This window comes from Pectinophora gossypiella, chromosome 29, assembly GCF_024362695.1.
Source record: "Pectinophora gossypiella chromosome 29, ilPecGoss1.1, whole genome shotgun sequence".
NCBI classification, from domain to species: domain Eukaryota; kingdom Metazoa; phylum Arthropoda; class Insecta; order Lepidoptera; family Gelechiidae; genus Pectinophora; species Pectinophora gossypiella.
Genome location: NC_065432.1, coordinates 5,365,450 through 5,393,252, shown reverse-complemented (window position 1 = coordinate 5,393,252; position 27,803 = coordinate 5,365,450). Strand labels below are relative to the sequence as shown.

Below are 27,803 nucleotides of genomic sequence, written 5' to 3'. Positions count from 1 at the left end.
GGGAAAACATTTTGTATCAAAATTGGTAAATTAATTATTTAAACATGCAATAATTAATTTAAAACACGTTTCAAATATAAAAATGTCAAAAGCCATTAAATTACTACTGATATGAAATAAAAACTGCTTCGAATGCTGTGACTAGTCACTACGATAGCACTATTCGGACAAAATAGCGACGCCACCGCGCGCTAACGGTAAACTGTCACGTCGTCATAAATGTTGCCAGTGCAAAAATACGGTCGTCCTCTTCGCACTTACCGAAGGCAGTAGCATCATTCTGTTGCCTTGCAAATGGACGTCAAGCGAGTTTTTGGGTCTCGCGAAATTTGTTTATATCTACGACAATCGGCTTTCAAAACTTTTGTAATTAGTTTCCAAAAACGTTCCGCGGCCCCTACGATGTAGTGGGTGCATTTAGTAACTGCGGCAAACCTGTTTTTCGACCATATTCGTGAAGGGTTTTTGCTGCACCATTTTAGTTGAAGCAATTGTGAAAAATCGTCGTTCGCAATATTTTTTTCCGTGCTCTAATCCCGTGTTTGTTGTTAGTTTTAAGTTTTAATACGTTTTAAGTCGTGTAATAGTTGTTTTTTCGTAAGTTTAGTGTTGCTGTTAAGTGTAGTAGTGTAAGTTATTTTTTCTTGGTGTTGTTTCTTCAAAATGGAATCTAACTAAGGGTGAGTACTCAATGCAATTGTTACGACATTGTTCAATAATGTTTTTAATCTGTTGGCAAGTATAATTACACTTACATTATGTTCCTACCAGTTTTACAACTGTACCTGTTTAATCACTACTATAGTGTAAGTACAGTCAGCAAGGAAAAAAATGTTACTGTCAAGCTATTAAAAAGTTGTACTTTTTTGGTATATAAATTAATAGTTAGGTTTTAATATGTTTGTGTATGTACTTGTGGATAAATCAGGTCTGATAAAAAAAATACCTACAAATGTTTATTTTAGTAAATTTTATTTCATGTACCTACTTTTGTATAATGTAGATCAAAATTTTTGTTTACAACAACAAGATATCCTTGCAATCATGATAACCAACTAACATTATTTACACTAGTTAAAGAATGCAAAGTGGTGCAAATATTTGTGTCTAAAAAAAAACAAATAATGTTGATACAACTAAAAAAATAAAACTTCTATTTTTCATCCAGGCCCTATGGTTGAAGTACTGATAAATTCATATTTACTTGAATATTTCTTTTTGTTAAAAGTTTATTAAAAGTACATCATGAGCATTCTCCATTCTAAAAAAGGTAATTTAAAAAAAAAGTATTCAAAAGTTAAAAATGTTATCTCCTTTTTGCTCTCGTCTTCCTCTGTAGAATAAAACATTGGTAGAAAGTTGTCTTTTTTTATTTTGATATGACTTATTGTAGATTTGCGACATATGGCATTAACTACTTGGCCAGACAATTGGGAGGTGCTGAGGGCTCTCACATAATAGTAATTAATTTTTTAAAATTTTTCAATTTTTTTTTTATTATTCTATAGGCTAGGGCTAAGACCTACCTAGTAGGTATGCAAAGAAACCTGTGTCAGGTGGCCTCTCTCTTCTATGTCTATTAACAATATAAAGTGCGGGCGTCTAATTACAATATAATAAGATAGGCGCTTAATCTATAAATACAAGATGAATGTTTGGAGGGTGTCAAAAAAAAGTGCTGTATTTGCAATCACTTCAAGTCTCCACTTCAATTTTTTTTGGAGCCTGCAGAGCTTAGGAGCGTTCCGGCAGTCAAAAAAAATTTTTTTATCTTGTTTACTAACTTAATTTTATTTTTTTAGTTGGAAAACTAGTTCTGTCTCTTTCTTGCGCTCTTTGGAAATGTGTGGCGTACTACTTTAAGAGCGTCAGTTTTTTTTTGAGGAGTGTGCTGCATAGTCCTAAAAGAAGAATAAAAAGAAATAATATTTTCCCAAACAACAAAAAAGAAATTCATAATAAAAACTGCAATCATTTAATTTCGGTTTGCTAAAAATATAATTTTTCCAACCAAAGGTGGAACAGCTTACCTAGTCAATGCATCTTCGCTGTAGCTTTGACTGTGTACCCTTCTTTTCAGCATTATCATGGCACTGTGTGAGAGTCAACTGGATTCGGCCCTGCCCCCCCTGCAGCGGGAGGACTCCTCCCCCCGCACCAGTCAGGAGTCTCCGGAGAAGAAGCCCAAAATGCAACCCAATGGAGACATTTATGGTCTTGATCAAGGTTCTTATGCTATTTTATTGGTTTTTACCTGGTTGATGGTTGCGATGATTGCGAGTGTGGAGTATCACCACAAACTATGGCTCACCTTTTGTGCTGTCCTAAGTGCCCTAACACCTGCACTATTAAAAACCTGTACGAAGCCACTGACAATGCCGTAAGCGTGGCCAATTATTGGTCAGCAAAAATTTAGTTTCGAGCCATCGACTCGCAAAGAAGAAGAAGATTGGTTTTTTATTTTATTAATAACAGCCTTGAAATCACTTTGTGAGACTGTCCTTTGTTTGGTAAGGGCTTGAATCACCTGGTCACCGTGCTTAAAGGTCACGTTAAACCATGGTCCCAGCTTTTAGCTGTAAAAACACCTGCAGTGGAGCAGCGTGGTGGAGTATGCTCCATACCCCCTCCGGTTGATTGAGGGGAGGCCTGTGTCCAGCAGTGGGACGTATACAGGCTGTTTATGTTATGCAATGTGTTCACATACCTATATAAACTCACGCCTATTTCCCACCGGGGTAAGCAGAGACTATGGAATTCCATTTGCTTCGATCCTGACACACTTCTCTTGCTTCCTCCATATTCTTCAATCGTTTCATACACGCACGCCGGTTCAGAGTAGATCGCAATAAACCTTTTCTAAGTACATCTCCAATTTGGTCAATGTACGTCCTTCTAGGTCTTCTAGGTTTTTTTAACGCTTGTATTTTTTTTCTACAGTTCCTGGCGGTTTGCCACTGTCAGTGGACTACAGATCCCCCGTGTCCCACTTCGTTCCACCCGCGGTGGAGCTGTACGCAGCCCGACAGAAGACGGAACCCATATCTACGCGTAAGTTTACGACTTATATCAAATACAAACAAATAAACAAACATACTTTATTGCACCAAAACAAAAGAAAATATTCACAAAAGACACCACAACCAGGTACACGGCTTATGGCGATTTCTTCCAGACAACCATAAGGCGAGGAAACATGTAATAATTCAAAAGATTGTGGGCGCAAACTAGTAAAAAAAATATACGGTCGAATTGAGAACCTCTTCCTTTTTTGAAGTCGGTAAAAACTTCCCAACTTGACTTATAACGTCTTGTCTCAAAAACTATAAAAAAGTATAATAACACAATGGTGCTAATTCCTGTAAACATTATCTAATTTTATTTTAAGTTATATCTGTCATTTTCTTATCCGCCGAAAAGGAAAGGGACGGGTAAGCGACAAGCATAAAATTTATGGAACACACGTCAATTATAAGCACAAATCTAAATCATCAAAATTTTACAAAGGCGACAGAATTAAGTGGACAGCACACGTTCAAACGGTTTGCATACCAGCGAGATACCTTTTTGATTCGCCCGGATTATTCATTCATTTACTCATTCTTCCTAAAATTAAGAGCTGTCAATCGTCCGTCCCTTTCCTTTTCGGCGGATAAGAAAATGACAGGTATAACTTAAAGTAAAATTAGGAGGTGTCTGCAGGAATCGGGACCTATATCTCGACGATGGGACAATGAGCTTCTGAAGCATAACACCACAGCATCACGCTGTATCCCCGCAGGCAGTAGGCAGGTGTATAGTACCAGCGAACTGCCTATTTAATTCGTCCATTTTAAAAATCTCAACTTGATTAGCTAAAAGACCTTGTTTCCAGGCCATAAACATTTAAAAAAAAATTACAGCTGTTAATAATCCGTCGTATTCCTTTTCGACGGACAACAAAATTAATAACTTTAAATTAATTAAAAGAATCGGCAAGTAATATAAAATTTAATATTCGTTTTTTCGACATTTTCTACTGCAAAATCTTAAACTATGCCTGTTACTATTGCTTGACAAAACTGGTTTTTACCTTTCATAATTATTTATTTTTACTATTACCCTTAAGAAGTTAAAGTTTATATTCACATTCACATTCGTGAATGTTCGCGTATCTCTTGAGATAGTTTATGCGGTAACGTGCTCCACTTAATATTTGATATTTTTTTTTACTGTAGGGGCACGTTAAGATGGGATGGTAGTTTGTTTTTTTTTTATTAGGACTACCAACAGTGACTAGAGTGTACATGTGTCACCAAAATTGAGGCATAAATGGAACCAGGGGATCTAAATAGGCCACATTGAAGTAATTCATCTAAAAAGCAAAATCAACTAATGTCAAATAGCAATATTGCTTTTTAAAACGTATTCGCGAATGTCTGAAAGTCGTTACATCACCATAATTTATTTAGTTTTTTTTTTGGTGCAATTAAGTATAAAATTAATTTTGTACTTCTCCTTATTTTTCCTTCACAATATTACAAATGTATTTTTAATGTATGTCTTTGTGTTTTGTAAAATTTTTTTTCTAAAAAAATAAGAAGTATATTTTTTAATTTTTTCGAGATATTTATTTTTATGTTCTTCTCCAGTTGTCTTTTATGGTAAATTTTTTTTTTTTAAGGTTTTTCCGTAAAAGATTTTTTTTTCTCCTGTCGCTTCATTTTTTTTTCCATCTGTCCAGCGGAGTCAAGTGGTACTCCAACGCCGATCAAACGTAAGCGCGGTCGCCCTCGGATTGACAAAACATCGCCAGAGTATCTCGCCAACCTGGCGGCGAGGAAACAAGCCAAAGAAATGGGTAATTATACGGCCCAACACTGGGCATCTCTTAAAAAAAAAAGAAATGGAAACTTGTGTTCGTCCATGGGATTTAAAGCACTAAAGGTTGAGGTGGGCATCACGTAAAAAAAAAAGAAAAAAGAAACAACTTGTGTTCGTCCATGGAATTTAAAGCAGGTTGCAGGTTGAGGTGGGGATCACTTAAAAAAAAAAAGAAGAAAAAACCTGTCTTCGTCCATGGAATTTAAAGCACTATAGGTTGAGATGTAATACGGCCCACTGCTGGGCATAACTTAAAAAAAAGAAAAAAAAAATAACTTGTGTTCGTCCATGGAATTTAAAGCACTATAGGTTGAGGTGTAATACGGCCCTCTGCTGGGCATCACTTAAAAAAAAAAAGAAAAAAAAAACTTGTGTTCGTCCATGGAATTTAAAGCCGGTTGAGATGTAATTATGTGGCCCTCTGCTGGGTGTCACTTAAAAAAAAGGAAAAAAAAGAAAAAACTTGTGTTCGTCCATGCAATTTAAAGCACTATAGGTTGAGGTGTAATTATGTGGCCCACTGCTGAGCATCACTTAATTTTTTTTAAAAAAAATCTTGTGTTCGTCCATGGAATTAAAAGCATTATAGGTTGAGGTGTTTTATAGGGACCTTCGCTGGGCGTCACTTAAAAAAAAGAAAAAAAAAGACAACTTGTGTTCGTCCATGGAATTTAAAGCACCATAGGTTGAAGTGTAATTATGTGTGTACTTACTTTAGTGAGTAATAACCGGGACCAACGGGTTAACGTGCCTTCCTAAAGCATACTATGAATGCACTTTGAGACTATTCCAATCTTACACCGTGTGACGCACAGCGCGATGATATGGACCCACCGCCACACAATATTATTTTCTTTTTAATTTGCATTGTTTTTTTTCTTTTTGTGATGTTTTAATTTCGCCATAAATGTATTATAAAAATAAACTAATAGTAAAAAGAACTTTCTACGTAAGTCATATTAAATAAGATCACGACTATATCCCAATGGGGTTGTCAGAGGTACATCCATCGCGGGATGGACTAAGTACCCACGCCTCACCGAGTTTTTACCGTTTTTTTTTTATTCCAGCGGCCATGATCAGCAGCGGCGTCGACGGCACTCCCCCCGGGGAGAAGAGGAAGCGTGGCAGACCACGCGTGGACAAGACGAGCCCTGAGTACCTGGCCAGGAAGCGCGCGAGGGAACTCGGTAAGTTTACGACCCAACTAGTTGATCAGCTAGTTCCGCCTATTACCAACAGATGGCGCGCACAGCATTCACTGCAGTCCTAGAACGCGCTATTGAAGTTTTGACAGCGCGACGTATACAGGGTGTTAGTGACATCGTAACGAATACTGAGGGGGATGATTCAGACCATGATTCTGAGTTGATATCAAGTGGAATTTTCCGTCACACAATCATGGAACTGCAAAATAATTAAAACTATAAAATGTTCATGAATTTTCCGACAGGAAATTCCACTTGATATCAACTCAGAATCATTGTCAGAATCATCCCCCTCAGTATTCGTTACGGCGTCACTTTTTTTAAAATTAAGATGGGTTTGCTCTTGACTTCGTTCTTCCACGAGGAGAAGAAAAGATCGACGGTGGAACGAGCTTACCCAGAAAATGCCTATTCACACCCTGTACGGTCACGAGCATTAATATGTATACACTTTGGTACCATGTCACGATGTCGCTAACACCGTGTGTACTATGCACGTCAGTACACAGATCCTTGAAGTGGTATGCTTTCGAGGTTATCGGCGTGCTGTGTTATATTGTTAAGTTTTCTAAACGACAGCTTTTTCCTTCCAGAAGCGTTAGAAAGAAAGGCAAAGAGGGAGTACAGACGACGCACCACTGGCGGTAAGATATCTTACTTACATTATGCTTAACACTAACTTCACATTACTTGTTAGCATGGACGAACTATACTCAGGGTTCAGCCAGTGGACTAGAACCAGAGCCATAATAAAAGAAAACTATACTCATTGCCGAGGTTTTTCTTGCAGCTGCTTTTCCCCGGCTATACAGGTTGTGAGAAGCTGCAGTAGTTTTAGGCGGATGAGACGTTCGTTATGTAAAAATTGACGATTCAAAGTGTAACTATGTTACCTACTGAATAAAGATATTTTTGAATTTGAATCTAGTATAGTTCGTTCATGGTAGTACTAACTTTTATTAAGTACATAAGATTCAGAATACATCAGCTCATTTTCGTCTCGATATATCGATGTGTTTTTACATACACATATATATACATATATGTATAACCCACTGGGATAGGCGGAGATCACGGAATGAGATACGGTCACGAGTACTAATATGTATACACTTTGAAACCATGTCACATTAACTTTTTTGACAAATTAAACCGTAAGTCTCATTAAATGTCAAATATGATAGTGCGACAGGGTTCTAAAGGGGGTACATGATATTGCTCATGACTGTACCTTCCTGGCTGGTACGTTCCCTAATAAAAATAAAGATGGCTCTGTACAAGGTTCCCGTCGTTTAACCTTCTAATTTCATGGATTCCAGACATATGCATCTTTTTTCTTTGTTTTTGGGAATAAGTGACCCTTGTTATTACACCCGGGCACAACACATCTTCCACCCATTATTATTTTGATCAAAATAAAGACAAGCAATATAGGTAACAACGTAATTCTATACGTGATGTGATCCAAATAACAAGTAATAATTGTTTTTATTTAAGCCATCTAAATATATAAAAGGAGAAACTGACAGACTGACATATCAATGCACAGCCTAAACGGCTAAATGTAGGCACTTGAAATTTGGAAGGAACATAGCTTAGGTACCGTAGAGGTGCATTAAGAAAGGAATTCCCGGAATTCCCACGGGAACGGGAATTAGCGGGAAAATCGTTTTGTATGAAAAATCTAAACCGCTATGCACTCCTACACACACAAAGATCTCTCTTTTATAACACGCCACGTGGATTAAGTCGCGGGCAAAAGCTAGTTACATTATATTTTGAATGACGTACCCGAGCAGTGAGAATAAAGGCAATTATCCCCTCAGAGCTATACAGCGCCATCTGTATTTTTTGTAGGAATGTGGCCCGAAAATTTCCTCACCGTCGATCGCTGGTTATGAAATCATTGAAACGCATCGATGCATCGAGAACTTGTAAATACCATAAATACACATCACGGTGTGGTCACTGCACTAAACAGAACTTTATCAGCTTTTGGTATGTGGTCGAAAATGTCTTTTTAATATCCTGGAAATGTCCCACCTTCAATAGAAAGAAAGATAGGGACGACACAGTAACAAATATAAAACAAAACACATAAAATACAATTAAAGCACGTGATAAAAACAACTTATACAAGAGGGTACAAATAAATAGACAGTAAACATTGAAAAAATTCAGAATATGACCATTATTTACCGGTTCCAATTCTGTAAATTTTGTTTAGGTAAAAAAAAATTGTGGTCACCCTAATCCAGTCCTCAGTCGTCGGCATTAATGAAAAATTCATCACTAATTTAAGAGCCACGCTCTTGTCAGTGTAGCATTCTTCATGCTACTTTTTTATGGGAAAACAGGGCACTGGTTTCCCTATCGCCTTCCGCCCCGCAGTATTCTGTCTGACGCGAGTGGGATGGCGCCCAGAGTAGTCTATTTCAATGCCGTACTAGGACTCCTGTCCTCCGCCTCTGAATAGTACTGTCACTTATTGCTGCCCTCTGTCAGAATCTAAGATTAAAATTAAATGTAATAAATATTTTAAAGATGTTTTTAACCATATATTTCACTAACATAATTTCACATCACTAATAATTATTAAAACTATATTTTTCAAGTGCAAACCACGTTTTTCTTAATAAATTATTATATTTGTAACGAAATACAAAATGTATAAATTAATATTGTGTAAAATAATAGTCGTTAGTTCTCACAGGGTGATGTTAGAAATATTTTGACTAAATGGAAATTATGTTCGTCAATACCTAAATTTTTAATAAGCATCTTGAACATCTAAAGGTTCCAATGCTGGGTGTATGTGTAACTCCAGCAAATTGGTGTCAATTCCTGTGGACCTCTTTTTTTTCAAGTTATATCTGTCATTTTCTTATCCGCCGAAAAGGAGAGGGCCGGGTAATGGACAGGTTAAAAATGTATGAAACACACGTCAATTTTAGCTTTAGAGCGTCGGCAATAATGGCCATATAGATCGAAAATTTCGCATGTACAGGATGAGGATCGGCTGGTGTAATGGCTAACACGCTCGTCCCGGCTTAACAAGAGCTGGGTTCAAATCCCGTCCGAGCCAGATGTTTAAAAAGGTTGACGAATAGAATTTCTATACAATTTTCAAATATATTTCGATTTAATTCAGTATTATTATATATCTAAAAATATGTATGTACTTTTCAAAATAGCTAAAACGGGAAACATAACACAACAGAAACTGCCAAGGAAAGTACAAGGGAGGGTCGTTAACAAAATACCGGTATCAACCCCTAGGAACGTACCGGTAGCCGTTAACACTAGGAAAATACCGGTAACAACCGGTAATAATAGAAAACCGGTAACAACCGGTAATAATAGAAAACTTTCGGTAACTACCGGTAACGGTAGAAAAGTACCGCAAACCGCAAACGGTAGAAAACCGGTGGGTATTAGAAAAATACCGGTAAAAGGGGCGAAAGTTAAAGTCGGCGAAAGGAAAGTTCTAGTGAGGCGAACCCCGAAATTCGTTAAAAAAAGAGGTAAAAATTTTTTTCCAAAAAGAATTTAAATTTGTAGTTTTGACATTGCATGGTTGTAGATCAGTTACGGTTAAAATTAAATGTATTTTTTATGTGACAGTAAATTATAAAAATATATTTTTTATGAAAATTTATATTTTTTTATTAATATACTTAAAATTATTATTATTTTCCTTATAATAAATTAAATTGAATCTAAATAAAAATTATGAATTTGTAGATTAGCATTGGTAGGTAGGGTTTATAAAATGTAATATTTTTAAATAATAATTTATATATATTTTATGATATTAATTAATAACAAATAAAGTTTTTACGTTAAAAAAAATAAAAATAAATACCGAAATTAGCTCTATGAGTAGTATTTATTATTTTTTAATTAAACTAGCGGCATTCTATGATGACTTATGTTACCAGCCTTCTACCACGTGGAACGTAATAAATGGTATGATTATGGCCGTCTTGACTCCTTAGGGACGATACTGAAAAATATCGGCGCGAAGACCCGATTACACAGAGGCGGCCAATCAGCTCGCGACAACAAACACTTCAGAACCCCGACACTGCCCATGCCAGGGCCTTCATTCAGTATCGCTATCGACCCACTAGTGTCGATTAATTCTTTCAAATTTGTTCCTCTCAAACGACGTACTGAGCTGAGCCGAACTGAGCACTCTCAGGCTTGTTGTCTTAAATTTTGTACCGGGTGAGAGCCCTCAGCGCTCCCCATTTGTCCGGCCAAGTAGTTAATGCCATCTGTCCCAAATCGTGTCCGTTTTGACGTTTGCCCCGCTCATCAAGTTTCTTTTTATGCCTACGATGATGGAGCGAATTGATGTACTTTATTGTGTCAAAATCGCCATCATAGCGCGCCGCTAGCTTAAGCTTGCATGGTACCGTTTTTGCATTCAGTATGTTACTATTGGAGTTCTGTTCCTATATTTTAAATGTACAATTGTCATCTTTGTAAACCGTTATTTTTTTAGCAGAATGTCCCTTTCGCAATATATCTGTTTCTCAAAATGTCCGTGTCTCAAAATGTCCCTCCTGAAAATATCCCGGTCTCGGAATCTACCTCACATCTAGTCTGACCGTCTGACTGTCTGCCGTCGTCTGTTTTTCCGACACGGTATAATCTAGGAGTCTTCAAGGCTAGAGTGAATAGGCATTTGCTAGGTAAGCGTGACCCATCCTAGACCACATCGTCACTTAACATCAGGTGAGATTGTGGCCAAACGCGAGCCTATTACATTAAAAAAAAAATGTTTTCAAATTGTCACTTGCGCAATATATCTGTTTCTCAAAATGTCCCTTTCGAAATATATCTGAGGGGGTCAAAATGGCCACATCGAAGCAATTCATCTAAGAAAACAATATTGCAATTTGACATTGGCGCATATAAAAGTAAGTGCGCAATGCAAACAAATGTCAAATAGCAATATTGCTTTCTTAGATGAATTGCTTCGATGTGGCCATTTTAATAACCCTGTTTATCAAAGTATTTTTTCTCAAAATATCCGGTTTTCGTAATGTCTCTCCTCAATATATCCAGTTTTCAAAATGTCCCTCAATATATTCGGTTCTTAAACAGTTTCTTGCACAGACTTTCCTTTTTTTATCTTAGCAACATCAAAGATAAATAAGAAAGAAAGAAAAGAGAAGCTATTTTGTAAAAATCAAGCCAAAGACCATGTTGAGTTTTAGAAGTAAAAGCGCCATCTTGCGAAAGGAACTTTCTGCTAAAGGAATTGGGGAAAAAAGGAGTTGCCTTAAGAACTAAACTACGTAAGCACCTTTTTGAAAAATGACACGCGCATGTGATTTTCTTCATCCTTCGTAAAAGACACGCTATTTCATAATTAAAACACATAATAACGGGTTCTTACCGCGTTTAAAATGGGGATATGAGACTCCCGATATTTCGACACTGTTGCAAGTGCCATGATCGGGATGTCATCCCGTGATTATCCCCTATTTTAAACGCGGTAAGAACCCGTTATTATGTGTTTTAATTATGATAATAACCGCGTAAACTTAAAACGCTATTTCATTCCAGGCATAAAACCGGGACTGTATTTTACCTGCGGGCTTAGCACCGTAAGCGCGCGACTCTTTCTCGCCTCGACATACGTCACCCGTCACTCTCTCACAGTACTGCACAGAAAGAGACAGATGATCTCTATCGCGGCGAGAAAGAGTCGCGTGCTTACGATGCTAAGCCCGCTGGTTTGTTGTTTGAACTGGCGTCTCTGTTGCGAAGTTTTGTAATTTGCCCGGCCAAGTAGTTAATGCCATTGGCAAATCAATAAGTCACGTCAAAAAAAGATTTTATTTTATTTTATTTATTTATTATTATTAAGCCTTAAGTATAACATTAGTTTAAGGGGACTATATTTTCTATCACCAAAATTTATATTTGTCATCAAGATGTATCACCTAATAAATAGATCTATCGCCACGAAATATTTTCGTTCTCAGATAAACAAAAATTGTTCCCAGGTATGAATTATCAAATTAATGTTAATATATGTGTAAAATAAGAGATCGATAACCAATAAAATTATATTGCATTACATGAATATAAACTTCGTTCTTATAATAACAGTTTTGTTACTTAAATAATAACTCTGTGCTCAGAATGGTAGATCTGTCACCAAATAAATCGATTATCGATCCCTGACTGCGACTCCTTTTTATTTGATATTTTGTCACCAATACAGTAGTAACATTTTATTTCGTTCAGATATTAAATTAATAGTATTCGTTACCAATTTAATACATCAATTTATAATTTTAATGAAAAAATGATCAAAGGGGCGGAGACAAATTGGCGCGCTTTAAAAATTGACCAATCCGGCCTCAACGATGGGTAGTAGGTAACTAGGTTCGATCACACGATGCGCGACGCGGGCGGCGTGCCATAAGCCAGCTATTTTAAACCAGCGCTGATTGTTCAGTGGTAATTATTTTAAATAATAAATATTGATTATATTGACTTTAATTGTTTTATTTACTACTCTGCTAAATATAATTTATACTACCAGTGGAAATTTAGAACCTTGGGAGTCTAGTTAAGTAGCAGAATCTTTTGGTTGAAACGATGATGACAACCCTAATTTTTTATTTGAACTTAATGCAATTTTCTAGTAACATAATATGATTTATTGGTAATCTCTTTAAATTAGTTTGTTTAAATACTTATTAGGACACACCTATTATAATACATACAAAAACATTTATTTGGTACTAGACCTTATATCTCAGGATTTTAGGTGATTTATTGTGGAACTGATTTTGTATTGTTTGGTGACTACATTTTGGTGACAGATCTACTATTTTGAGGACAAACCCTATTATTTAAGAAACACAAAACTAATTAAATTGGTGATAGCTTAAATGATACCCTTAGTTTAAATGCAATGTCCTGCAAAATTGCATAAGCAATTTGTCTGCAGGATCACAGTCTCGCTCACTTGGTTAAATTGTATGTGTTGGTTTTTCGAAAAGGCGCTTACAAGGTTTTCATTCTAAGGCGATTTTTGTGATTTAAAAAAAAATGTTTTTTGTTCATTGATCATTTCATTTCACATTATCATTGTCATGTGTTTATACTAGTGTTGACGAACTGTCGATAGTATGACAATCGATAGTTGACCTTGAAAATCACCGAAAATATCGATAGGACTCTAGATATGAATTTATTTCTGTAAATCACGCCGATGCCGGCGCAATCTATCTAGGATATTGAGTACTAATCTTCTTCTTATCGTGTGGGTAGTGAGGTGGAATACCAGCCTCATCAACCCTGGGGTCAGGGTTATGATTGAGCCGCCAAAGGCCCCTGACGTGGCTCATGTAACGATTACTCACTCACATCAGTAAATAATGACCGGGACCAACGGCTTAACGTGCCTTCCGAAACACGGATCATCTTACTTTCGGACAATTAGGTGATAAGCCTGTAATGTCCTAATCAAACTAGGGATCACAAAGTGATTTTGTGATATGTCCCCACCGGGATTCGAACCCGGGGCCTCCGGATCGTGAGTCCAACGCTCAACCTTTGGACCAGAGGCCGTTACTAGAGGAGTACTAAAATTAATGACGATACATAGATCGAAAGAACTTCGCACGGACAGGAGGTGGACCCGGTGGTGTAATGGTTAACACGCTCGTCCCGGCTTGACAAGGGCTGCGGGTTCAAGCCCTTCTTCTTATCGTGTCGATGGCAAACTAAATAGCACCGGCCCAAAACTTGGCAACAAGTATGGCGCTATCTGCAGCGCTCATCAGATCCTCCTGCGTGCAGGTGTTCGGGCACGCAGGACACGATGTCAGATGTTCCATCGTTTGGGCAACAGTGCCGTGCCCTGTCCGAGCCTGATTTTTTCGATTTTTTCTCTTTGTGAGTTTCCCTAAGCACGTGTGAGTGCTATAAAAAACAAAAATCAGTTTAGTCATAGTTTTGTAGTATCGAAAAATTGCTAGTGACTTAACTAACAATAGTATTAAAACTATACATACTATTATGTAGACTACTACTAAACATGATAATGTACTTTGCAATCGTTTGTAATAATAATAAAAATAAAAAAAAGTATATATATATTTTTTTCAACTATTGAAAGTCATCGATAGGCAGCACTAGTCCTATCGATATTTTTGTTTTTTTTTTTAAATATCGACTGTCATCGACAGGTAGCACTAGCCCTATCGATATTTTTGTTTTTTTAAAATATCGACTGTCATCGACAGGTAGCACTAGTCCTATCGATATTGTTTTTATTAATTATCGACTGTCATCGATAGGCAGCACTAGTCCTATCGATATATATATAATAAATTATCGACTGTCATCGATAGGCAGCGCTAGCCCTATCGATATTTTTGTATTTTTTTTCAACTATCGATAGTCATCGATAGGCATTACTAATCCTATCGATATTTTTGTTTCTTTTTTAATTGTCTACTGTCATCGTTAGGTAGCACTAGTCCTATCGATATTTTTGTTCATTTTCTTAGCTATCGACAGTTATCGACAGACAACTATTTTTGATTTTTTTTTAACTATCGACAGTTATCGATAAGCAACACTAGTTTATACATTATGTACTTACCCTACATGTACATTACTAACAGTGTGAATAACACAATGCTATGTCCCACTGTTGGGCACAGGGCTCCCCTCGTCGAGTGGCGGAAGGGAGTCGCAGCGAACGGAACAGTCACGCTGCTCAACTGCGGGTTGGTGGAGATTTTAAACAATAAGTCCGCTGCAAATAGCTTAGAATGACTTCGAGATCTATAGATGGATAAAACCACGAAAAAATCCTCTCTCTATCCTTGAATCTTGAGATGGAAAATTAATCTTCTATCGTGTGGGTTGTGAGGTGGATTACCAACCCCATCAACCCTGATATCAGGGTTACTAAAGGCCAAAGGTCCCTGACATGGCTCATGTAACTACTAACTTACATCAGTAAGTAACCGGGAGCAACGGCTTACGTGCCTTACGAAACACGGATCATCTTACTTTCGGACAATCAGGTGATCAGCCTGTAATGTCCTAACCAAAGTAGGGATCACAAAGTGATTTTTGCGATATGACCTCCGGAAACTCCGGATTGTGAGCTCAACGCTCATATAACTCCCGGCAAACTTCTTGAGCATCGAGTGTCGTAGTGGGGGAAAGTTCGCGCACGTACACTTCCGTGCAAAAAAAAATAACTTTTGATTATTTTCTTAACTTCATTAAAAAAAAAAACCAATTATTATATTATTTAATTATGTAAATAAAACTAAACTTATATTATTATAATTTATTAAAACTTATATTATATTGTTATATTTAATAAAAAATAATCGTCAGGTATAATATTCCTTCCATGAGGTTGAAACCAGCAATACCAGAGCTAGTGCTAGGTTTTGGATCTGTAGACATAGACCTCGTGCTAGTAACTAATTCTTAAACTTAAACAAATGAGCAATAACAAAAAAAACTAACAAAAGACCAATAACAAAAACGTGACAGTTTCACTGCACGCAAGTGTATTCGGGAGTCAAAGGGAAGAAGACAAGAGTGCGCGGGGGAAGTATCGACTGATCTACCAATAGCCGGTCGATGTGGGACTCACCCGCCCCCGCGCCCCGTACCGCACCACCAAAGAGATCTAAAATTCGGTTGTGCGCAGTCAAGGTCGATGCTCAAGAAGTTTGCCGGGACCTATACCACTGAACGGAGGTCGTTACTGGGCAGTTGATTGTTAAATAATGGTGAATAAATCTTCGAAACATCATAGAAGTTGGTAAACGTTACAGATTCTGCAGCATCGTCGTCGGCGGGGGAATCTACGCCGCGGGTGAAGCGCAAATACACTAAACGCGCGCCGAGTGCTAAGAAAAATGATGTAAGCAAAGTTAAATTGCACCCTATGTCAATGACACCGTACGGTCACGAGCATTAATATGTATACACATTGGTACCATGTCACATTAACTTTTTTGACAAATTGAACTGTAAGTCTCACTAAATGTCAAATATGTTAGTGCGACAGAGTCCTAAAGTGGGTACATTATATTGCTCATGACTGTACCGAATACTCAGAGGGATGATTCTGCTCATGACTCTGAGTTGACATCAAGTGGAATTTACCATCGCAATAGTATGGAACTGATAATAATTTGAGGAGCTCGGTGGCGCAGCGGGAGGAGCTCGGTGGCGCAGCGGTAAACGCGCTCGGTCTGCGATTGTTGAAGTTAAGCAACTTTCGCACAGGCCGGTCATAGGATGGGTGACCACAAAAAAAAAGTTTTCATCTCGAGCTCCTCCGTGCTTCGGAAGGCACGTTAAGCCGTTGGTCCCGACTGCATTAGCAGTCGTTAATAACCATCAATCCGCACTGGGCCCGCGTGATGGTTTAAGGCCCGATCTCCCTATCCATCCATAGGGAAGGCCCGTGCCCCAGCAGTGGGGACGTTAATGGGCCGATGATGATAATAATTTAAACACAAAAATGAACACGAATTTCGACAGAAAATTCCACTTGATAGCAACTCAGAATCATGGTCGGAATCATCCCCCTCAGTATTTGTTACGGTGTAACTAACGCCCACACTTACACGTATAAGTGACACTGTAACGAATACTGAGGGGGGTGATTCAGCTCATTATTCTCCCCTCAATCAACCGGAGGGGGTATGAACCTCGTTCCAACGTCGATCTCTTCTTCTCCTTGTGGAAGAACGAAGTCAAGAGCAAACCCATCTTAATAAAAAAAAAAATATAAAATGGAGTATACTCCACCACGCTGCTCCAATGCGGGTTGGTGGAGGTGTTTTTACGGCTAATAGCCGGGACCAACGGCTTAACGTGCCCTCCGAAGCACGGAATCATCTTACTTTTTCGGACAATCCGGTGATTCAAGCCTCAAAAAGTGATTTCGACAATGTCCCCATCGGGAATCGAACCCGGATCTCCAGATCGTGAGCCTAACGCTCTGACCACTAGACCACGGAGGCTGTTCATTCTGGCCAATCAAAAAAATGTACAATACATAACATAAACAGCCTATATACGCCCCACTGCTGTGCACAGGCCTCCCCTCAATCAACCGGAGGGGGTATGGAGCATACTCCATCTACAATAAGTTAAGTAAAAAAAAACCTTGGTTTCAGTCCCCAGGAACAGAGAAGGTAAAGGGCAAGCGAGGTCGACCCCGGAAGACAGACCAGCTCGCCAACAAACAGTTGCAGCAACCCAGTGAGTATGGGACCACGCACCAACCTCATGTTAACACATTACATCACGCCTGTATCCTCGAAGGGGGTAGGCAGAGGTGAACAGTGCACCCACTAGGATGACGACAATATAGCGATGTAATTTATATATTATGATTTTATAATGTGATGTAGTATTGAAATATTATTAGAGCAATATAGTGTACCCACTTTAGGACTCTGTCGCCCTAACATATTTGACATTTAGTGAGACTTACAGTTCAATTTGTCAAAAAAGTTAATGTGACATGGTACCAAAGTATCTATAATGCTCGTGACCGTACCTACTGATGGAAATATTTGTTGACGTGTAATATTTATTATGAATAAAGAATTGAATTGATCTTTTAACTTGGGCATTTTCCACTAAGAATGCTTAATTTTTTCTGCTTTTTTAATTTGACATTTGTTCCCCACAGAGATCCGCGTCAGGAGTAACCTTATGCCCACAAACAATGAGACAATCACACTGGACAGCGATGATGAACCGGATCTGGGTGAGCTCCCTTCAACATCAAAATTTATAATAAAAACTCAAATTTAATTTCGAATTCGTGTTTGGATCATAAGGTGATTCCGTGCTTCGGAGGGCACGTTAAGCTGTAGGTCCCGGCCATTAGCCGTAAAAACACCTCCACCAACCCGCATTGGAGCAGCGTGGTGGAGTATGCTCCATACCCCCTCCGGTTGATTGAGGAGGCCTGTGCCCAGCAGTGGGACGTATATAGGCTGTTTATGTATGTTTGAATCAAAAGTGATTATCACGTGCTCAGCGGTAAAGGAAAACATCAAGAGGAAACCCACATTTGGAATGTCAGACAGGCAGTCGCTTATGTAAAAAACCGGACCTGTCAAATCTTCAGGTTAGGTAAGCGGACCCTGTGAATTACGGGATAAGGCTGGGTAGTTGATTCTACATTCTTCTCCATTTGTGATGTCCATCAAAGTTAATAATAAACTGCCAAACATATTAAAAGAAGAAAAAAGTGACAAAATCTTTATTAAAAAATAAAAGAACTTCTAATTAATAAATGTTACTACAGCACTAGTGAATACCTTAATGACACTGATGTTACTATTTGAAAAGCTTCCTTCTCTCTTTTAAACTTCTATTTTGTTGTGCCCGGAAGGGTATGTGATGTAAAATTCGTATGTAACTTACAAACTTGTACACCATCATAGTATGCAAATAAAGAATATTGAATTAAAACACATACTATACAGGGTGTTAGTGACATCGTAACGAATACTGAGGGGGATGATTCAGACCATGATTCTGAGTTGATATCAAGTGGAATTTTCCGTCGCAAAATTCATGATTTTTTTTTAGTTTTTTAAAATTATTTTCAATTCTGTACTTTTGCGATGAAAAATTCCACTTCATATTAACTCAGAATAATCAGCTGAATCATCGCCCTCAGTATTCGTTACGATGTCACTTACACCCCGCACAAGTACATACTGTAGCCATACAAGTACGTATGGGTGTTAGTGACACCGTAACGAATACTGAGGGGGATGATTGAGACCATGATTCTGAGTTGATATCAAGTGGAATTTTCAGTCGGAAAATTCATGAAAATTTTTGTTTTTCTTTTTATTATTTTCTGTTCCATGCTTTTGAGACGGAAAATTCCACTTCATATCATCTCAGAATCATGGTCTCAATCATCCCTCAAAGTTTTCGTTACGACGTCACTAACACCCTGTATTTTTGGACAACGTAAACATGAAATAGAATACTAAAACATAACTTATCAGAAGCAGAACGAAGGACAGATCATTGTCGATAAAAAAGAAGAACGACCCGCGTTATTTTTTTTTAAATTCTGCATGTTACATTGTTTCTTGTACTATTACACTCGCATACACTAAACTCGTATACTCACACATTCACATTGCTACTTAACACACACCCTTCGCTCTAATACTTAGATGTAAGTTTAATTTTAAGTTTCCTTTGGCAAACTATGCGCCAATATCACATGTACCCATTTTTTACGGTTTCCCAAGATACAGGCTCCGCCTAGTTTGGGAACCTCTGTTCATTTGGATATATTTTTAATATAAGTACTCATACTATTTTATGTGCCTCATTTGTATTGTTTTCTGGTAATAAAAACATTTTTCATTTTCATTTCATTTTTCTCAGGGTCTCCAAGCCAGGCCTCCGATTCGCTCAGTTTGGACGAGAACCTACGCGCCCTCAGGCATATCCATGAGAAATACGCCAACATCGACAAGGTAAGCTTTATACATCATGTTTGGATTGATAACATAAATAGCCTATATACGTCCCACTGTTGGGCACAGGCCTCCCCTCAATCAACCGGAGGGGGTATGGAGCATACTCCACCACGCTGCTCCAATGCGGGTTGGTGGAGGTCATTCATTTGTCCGGAATGCCGTCTGCGGCAAATCTACAATAAGTCACGTCAAAAAAAAAAATGTTTTGTCGACAGGACGAGTTGTACGAAGCTCATTTGCTGGCAGCTAACTTCAAAAAACCCACTCCGGACCAGCAGAGGTTGAGGGATGATGACGAGGTGCTGTCCATCAGGAGTTCGGAGGGTAAGGTTTATTACCATCGCCAGCAGTGAAGCTAATGAGTCATCATCATCTCTCTCTCTTTATTTAAGAGCTGCGCTCTTGTCGCTGGAGTAAACGCCTCCAGTTTCATTACTCCATAGATAGGGCGTGTAGAACGGCGGTTGCCCCAATCTCAATCGGTGATGTTCTAGCTAGAGCCCTACCAGAATCCATTTCCTCGGCCTCCAACCAGTACTGACACCGCTGCTGCCCGGCATCAGGTGTGCTTTTGAAGCATTTTTTTGAATCATTTCGGCTGCTTCTCTTCCCGGGCATGTCGTAAAAACCGACAGAGGGATTGTGCCCTTTAACATGATGGACTAATGTTATGGGCGATAGGCTGATCCCTTATCGCCATAAGGTTTATCATATCCAGCTTACGACATCGTATCAACAGTGGCTGCAAGTTGTCTTTGATTACTTGTGGCTCTGCCCACCCCATTAGGGATTACAGGCGTGAGTTTATGTATGTATGTATCATCATCAAATACAAATCTTTATTTGTAACATAAGCTACACGTCAATGGTACAGACGATGGTAAGTACATTAATTAGATGTATACATCTCCCTAGCATTATCCCGTTTTTCATGGGGTCCGCTTACCTAACCTGAAGCTTTGACAGGTCCGGTTTTTAACAGAAGCGACTGTCTGTCTGACCTTCCAACCCGAAGGGAAAACCAGCCCAATACAGGTTAAGGCGCATACCTCCGAAAATGCATTTCTCGGGGATGTGGGTTTCATCACGATGTTTTCCTTCACCGCTGATCACGTACCGCCTATTGTGCTCTATCTATTTCTCTTTTCTTTCATATTTTGTATTTTCCTGTTTGTGCCCTAAAGTATTTGTTATGTAATGACATTTTTTTACAAAACAATTACAAAAAAAAAACATGGATGTTCGTCGAAACAGCACTTCACTGGGATGGACTTCGTATCAGTGGCTGCAAGTTGTGTTTGATTACTTGTGGCACTGCCCACCCCCGTTAGGGATTACGGGCGTGAGTTTGTGTGTATTTGAAGCTTATTTATTAATTGTTTGCCAGGTAACGCGTCGGTGAAAGAATTAGACACCAGAGTGGAGAAACTTGAGGACAGTTCCAATTCTGACTCCGACAGCAGCAGCTCGGGATCAGGTAAGATTCTGAGTAGTTCAGGGTTAGGTAAGATATCTGAGTTGCTCGGGTTGGGAGTAGGTAATATTCTGAGATTAGGTAACTTTCTGAATAGCTTGAGATTAAGTTCTGAGTAGTTCGGGATCAGGTAAGATATTTGAGTAGCTCAGGAAGTGTTTAGGTAAAATTTTGAGTAACTCGGGAGTTGGTCTTATTCTGAATAACTCAAGAATAGGTAAGATGTGAGGAGCTCGGTGGCGCGGGCGCAGCGGTTAACGCGCTTGGTCTGCGATTGTTGAAGTTAAGCAACTTTCGCAAAGGCCGGTCATAGGATGGATGACCACAAAAAAAAAAGTTTTCATCTCGAGCTCCTCCGAGCTTCGGAAGGCACGCTAAGCCGTTGGTCCCGGCTGCATTAGCAGTCGTTAATAACCATAAATCCGCACTGGGGCCGCATGATGGTTTAAGGCCCGATCTCCCTATCCATCCATAGGGAAGGCCCGTGCCCCAGCAGTGGGGACGTTAATGGGCTGATGATGATGAGGTAAGATTCTGTGTACTTCGGAAGTAGGTGAGATTCTGAATAGCTCGGGACGGGTTTAGGTAAGATTCGTAGTAACTCGGGAGTAGGTCTAACTCTGAGTAGTTCGACATTAAGTAAGATTCTGCATACTTCGGGATTAGGTCTTATTCTGAGTAGTTCGGGATAATGTAAGATTCTGAGTAGCTCGGGATAAGGTAAGATTCTGAGTAGCGTGAGAGTATTTTTCTAAGTAGTATTATTATTATTTCGCAGGCAGTTCCTCGTCCGGGTCCAGTTCCTCGTCGTCGTCCTCTGGCAGCAGTTCCTCAGAGAGTTCCGACTCCGATTCAGACTCGGAGGCGCCGCCCAACAAACCGCCTGAGACCGCGCAGAACAACGACGCGCATGAAGATGACAGGTATTAACACAAGGCACATGAAACGGTGCCACATCGAGCCCTCATGCTAGGAGGCGCAAGCAAGCCAGCGCCCGGAGTGGAGACGCCTTGTTCACCAAAAGGTGTCTGACTTCGAAAAAGAAAGAAGGTCAGATCTGGACAGAAAACGTGATGATCTGAAAGCCCGACCACCTGCGGCAATCACCTATAATTACGTAGGGGGTGTGCTGACGTGTCCAAAATGTGGGCGCACGTTTTCACATAAAATTGGCTATACGAGCCATCACAGAGCACACCAACGAGCAGACTTTCCAAGCTCTTGAATGACAACCGTCAATGAATCCACCAGCTGCTGTCGCTGTAGTCGAAATCGACTGTGAAGCATCATAAGCATTTCATAATAATAGATTTTCTTTTATTGTGTATGTGGGTTCTCAGGTGGGGGACCGACCTTATTAATGTACCAACCAGTACGGCTACCAGTGCGTAATTGCAAACGGTGTTAGTGACACCGTACCTAATCCTCAGGGGATGATTCAGCTCACGACTCCAGAGTTAATAGAACTCATGAAAATGTTAGCGTGTTTGTGAATTATTTTCAGTTCCATACTTTTTCGATGGAATAGCCGTGGATGCCCAGTTGGTACGTTTGCCTCTCACTTTGAGGTCGCAGGTTCGAATCCGGCACGGGCCTAAAAGTGCACAGTCATAGAAAAACGTGATAAAATGTCGGACTTGTTATTACGTTTTTCTTGATTAAAATTCATAATTAAAGCACATAATAACGGGTTCTTACCGCGTTTAAATGGGGATATGAGACTCCCGATATTTGACACTGTTGCAAGTGCCATGATCACGGAATGACTGATGAGATTGGAGTGGAGTAGATCCATAATTTTCTACGGGCAGACATATCTGTTTACCCTCTTTCTTTGCCGCTTGTTTATGTTTTTGATATCGGAATGTTCGGAACCATCTGAACTCGCACCAAACTCACTACGACAAACCGCACTCACTGTGTCCTCACGTTTTTTCAAGCTGTTTACAACACCTACTACTGGATTCCACATGGTCGATAATTTGAACCCGTCTTCCCTGTTGAAATTTTTATGTTTTCTGATTTCAATAGCCTCTTTTACGAGTCTGGGGATGTAATGACGTTCTGTCGATAATATTTGTGGATTGTTAAACTCGATCCAGTGGTTAAAACAATGTATAAAATTCATAAGTAAGTTAAATAGAAAAAAAATATTTTTCGTTAATTTTAGATGTTTTTTTATCTATTTATTTATTTTATCCTCTTTATTTTCTGTTTTTATCTTTATTTAGTGATCAGAATTTCATAACTTATCTTGAACCTAGTACACGACCCATGAGAGTGTTGTAAGGAGAGTCGGGTGGTGTGGTCAGCAGGTCGTTCGGCGCGTGGTCGTACAGCGGGCAGCAGTCGGACTCGGACTCGGACCCCGAGCGCGCCGGCGAGCCGGACGGCGTCCGCGCCGAGCACGACGAGATCTCCGAGTCCGACAACGAGAGCGCCGACAAGAGCTTCCAGTGCCACATCTGCCGCAAGTGGTACTCCACCCGAGTGACGCTCAAGTGAGTATACTGGCTCAAAAGTTGCATAACATAGCATAGCATAGCATAGCATAACATAGCATAGCATAACATGGCATAACATAGCATAGCATAACATGGCATAACACAGCGTAACATAGCATAATATAGCATAGTTTTAGGAATTCAGAGTGGAAAATATTAAAAAAATAGGTTTCAGTTACTAACAAAAGAATTTTAATAACAATTAATTAATTTAAAAATACGAAAACAAAAATAACTAACGAACAATACGAAACTACTAGCAAAACAATTCGATATATAAAGAGAAATAAGTAAGACAAATAACGCGCGGCGCAACACGTCCGTTCGGTACGAAGTCGAGTAAGCGAAAGAGGCGGCAGCGTAGAGGGGAATCGTATTTATGCAGACTGGTCACTGACGTCACCGTCCACCGGTACACTGACGGGGAAATTCGCTGATAATAGCATAACATGGCATAACATAGCATAACGTAGCATAGCATAACATAACAACAACAACTGTAACTCTCGTTTAAATTGCTATTTAAATTGTCCGATAGTAAGATGATCCGTGCTTTGGCACGTTAAGTCGTTGGTCCCGGTTACTACATACTGATGAAAGTAAGTAGTCGTTACATGAGCCATGTCAGGGGCCTTTGGCGGCTCAGTAATAACCCTGACACCAGATATAAGGTATACCTATTTACATAAATAAATAAATGCTAGTGACCCCTGGTGTCCCCCCCAGGATCCACCGCCGCAGCCACCAGAACCGCGGTGGGGGCACGTCGCGCTCGCGCACGCGCTCCTCGGACCGCTACGAGTGCGACTGCTGCAACGAGACGTTCAACCGCCGGGAGAAGCTATGGGACCACAAGTATGTGCCGTTAATTCATCATTCATTCACAACTAGCGTTGTACAGTCACGAGCAATATCATGTACCCACTTTGGAACCCTGTCGCGCTATCATATTTGACATTTAATGAGACTTACGGTATAATTTGTCAAAAAACTTAATGTGACATGGTTTCAAAGTGTATACATATTAGTACTCGTGACCGTACCTAATATCATAATGACTGTCTGTTGTCCAAAAAAAAAAGAAAAAAAAACTTAAATAATTTTAAACGAAACATATATGAAATGAATATTATACACTTACAATTATAATTTTACCGAAATTTGAATAACTAGCATAAACTGATTAATTATAATTCAATTAATGGAATAATATAATTGTTTAAGTAATCGGGTTAAAATTTACTATTACTAACACTAGTTTCTATTACTAACACTAGATTAAGTTGTTTATTGCTTGTTACTAACCACTATGGAACATGTCCGAAATAAACTCTTTTTATTTTATTTATTTATTTATTTAAAATGATGTAATTGAATAATTCAATTTAATGGATTAATACGACCATATTTATTTAATTATTTGTACACAATAGAAAAGTACAAAGATTAATTCTGTTGTTGCAGGGCGAGTGCGCATCGCGGCGCAATGACAGTCCGCTGCGAGGTGTGCAGGAAATGTTTCGAGGACGACTCGGAGCTGAGCGCGCACCTCGCCATGCACACCGCCGACGAGAGGGCTGGTACGTGCTTTTATTTTATTATTCTTCTTCTATCGTGTGGGTTGTGAGGTGGATTACCAACCCCATCAACCCTGGTGTCAGGGTTACTATTGAGCCGCCAAAGGCCCCTGACATGGCTCATGTAACGAATACTTACTTACAGTAAGTAGTAACCGGGACCAACGGCTTAACGTGCCTTCCGACAGATCATCTTACTTTCGGACAATCAGGTGATCAGCCTGTAATGTCCTAACCAAACTAGGGATCACAAATCAAATTTTTCAATCTCAATTTCAATTATTTTTTTGTGAGTGGCGTCCTTTTATAATAAAAAAAACAAATCTATTCTATCTAAATTACAGTAGCGATCTTTAAATACATTCCTTACTAGTGGTAATATTAGCTCATAGCTATATTTCATGTTTTTTTTAATCGTCTCTTTCACATCGTCTGCTTAGTATTACCCACACGATAGAAAAAAAAACTTAACACTAGTGTATCGCACAGGGCGTTGCGCGGACTGCGGCGCGTTGTTCCCGCGCTGGGAGCAGCTGCGGCGGCACCGCGCCGTGGCGCACGGCGCCGCTGCGCCCGCGCAGGGCGGCCGCCTGGCGCACGCCTGCCACCAGTGCGGGAAGAGGTACACATCGTCTCTCGTTATATTTTTCCACAGAACCCGCTTTCCTAGTCTCAAGATTTGGCAGATCTGGTGTTTCAAGTGTTTTATGACGTGACTTATTGTAGATTTGCCGCAGATGGTATTAACTCCGCAGGAGAACTAAAGTCACCGACATAGCTCGGAGAATTGCCAAGCTGAAGTGGCAGTGGGCAGGACACAGGAAAGGTTCTAGAATGGCGACCACGTGTCGGACGACGCTCAGTGGGTAGGCCCGCTACAAGGTGGACCGACGATCTGGTGAAGGTCGCGGGAAGCCGCTGGATGCGGGCAGCGCAGGACCGATCGTCGTGGAGATCCTTGGGGGAGGCCTATGCCCAGCAGTGGCGTCGTACGTCTGATAATGATGATGGCATTAACTACTTGGCCGGACAAATGGGGAGCGCTGAAGGCTCTCACCCGGTACAACGTTTTTCAAGAAGTACACTTCTACTGCTATAATTGCAGAGGTAGTAAAAAAAAAAAGTCATTTATTTTCAGACTACAGTCCATAGATATGTTAGTATGACCAACTTACATGCTATGTTAGTAACAAGTAATGCAGATAATAAGCAGATGGGCAACCTCACCGTGCGCTCGGGCGCACCACGTGCAGCTCGGTGAACCGGCCCAGCAGCGGTGTCCAGCCGGTCTCCCACCATCCTAAGGACGCTGTTCGTGCTCCCTCGCACTCTGCGTACTAATGAGCCAACTTTTATGCGAATTACCGCGTAAAAGTCAATGAATGGTAGTGAATGAATGTATAATTTAAAATGTTTCCAGATTCGGACATGCGCACTCGCTCACACGACACATGCACAACCACGCCAAGCAGCTGTACCGGTGTGTCGTCTGCAAGGTAAAGTTTCCTATATCTCTCTCTTCCTCGCTCATTCCTATACTAAAACTTCACTCTCACTCCATTGGTGGAGAAAAATATTACGTATAGTACTGTAACATTCAGTCACTTCCCAACGGACAAATTTATTAATCAATTAATTCAAATTAATTTTTGAATTAATTGATTAATACATTAAATGAAACTCATTGATTATTCCATATTTATTAATCAATTAATTTGAATTATACTACGGATTAATATAAATACGGATTAATCAATGAGTTACATTTAATCACATGATGTTTATTCAATTAAATCAAATGTAATAATATATAATGTTTAATGTTTTTAATAATATTCGGATAAAACATTGTTAAATCATTTTAACTACTTAAATAATACATGAGTCATGTCAGGGGCCTATGGCGGCTCAATAACTCCACCTCAGAACCCACACGACAGAAGAAGATCTTATTTTATGATTTACTCAAACAATCGAAATTATATTCAATTTAATTGATTATTATCAAATATTTGTTTAACAAGAATTTGCTTAAATTATGCATTTAATTGAATTAATTTTTAATAATTCAATTTAATTGAATTATTAAGTAGATCTTTACATCACGCCCTATCTGTTGCAGGCATCGTTCGCGCGCGCCGACCAGCTCGCGCAGCACCTCAACAGTCACCTCGCCAACTACAAGCGCTTGAAACCATAAGACCGTACTCTAGGGAGCACGGAGGGCCTAGCACCGATCGCTTTGCAAAAATACATTCTAGAAAAAAAAAACAAGTTAAGACAAGTGTTAAGAACGGTATTGTTTATTTTGTTTCATTGTTTCTTAATACACAACATAGCAATCATACGTAAAATCACGCCCGTACGCTATTAGGGTAGGCAGAGAATACAAAAACACTTTGAATATCACTTAGACTATTATCATCACATGTTGATACTGTTTGATACATTGTTTTAAGTTTACGCGGTTATTATCATAATTAAAGCACATAATAAAGGGTTCTTACGGGTTGGTTCCGAACATTCCGATATCAAAAACATAAACAAGCGGCAAAGAAAGAGGGTAGACAGATATGTCTGCCCGTAGAAAATTATGGATCTACCTACTCCACTCCAATCTCATCAGTCAT

The 27,803-nt window shown here is 39.3% G+C and overlaps 1 protein-coding gene across 5 annotated transcripts; it reads left to right on the top strand.

Moving 5' to 3' along the window:
- The first annotated feature begins 273 nt into the window (after positions 1-273).
- LOC126379402 (uncharacterized) lies at positions 274-27,803 on the top strand. 5 transcript variants are annotated; one of them, XM_050028141.1, is made up of 21 exons: positions 274-680; positions 2,081-2,226; positions 2,941-3,051; positions 4,724-4,840; positions 5,934-6,053; positions 6,665-6,715; positions 9,266-9,595; positions 14,774-14,839; positions 15,914-16,002; positions 17,270-17,354; positions 17,791-17,868; positions 19,524-19,615; positions 19,834-19,942; positions 21,006-21,095; positions 21,871-22,015; positions 23,408-23,593; positions 24,323-24,451; positions 25,061-25,176; positions 25,663-25,795; positions 26,594-26,669; positions 27,296-27,803. In XM_050028141.1, exons 2-21 carry the CDS (start codon positions 2,088-2,090, stop codon positions 27,371-27,373), a joined length of 2,340 nt encoding a protein of 779 aa, XP_049884098.1. In that variant the 5' UTR covers positions 274-680; positions 2,081-2,087; the 3' UTR covers positions 27,374-27,803. The 5 variants fall into 5 exon arrangements, with proteins under 5 accessions (XP_049884098.1, XP_049884097.1, XP_049884100.1 ...); XM_050028140.1 differs by having other exon boundaries at positions 23,405-23,593; XM_050028143.1 differs by lacking the exon at positions 9,266-9,595 and having other exon boundaries at positions 23,405-23,593.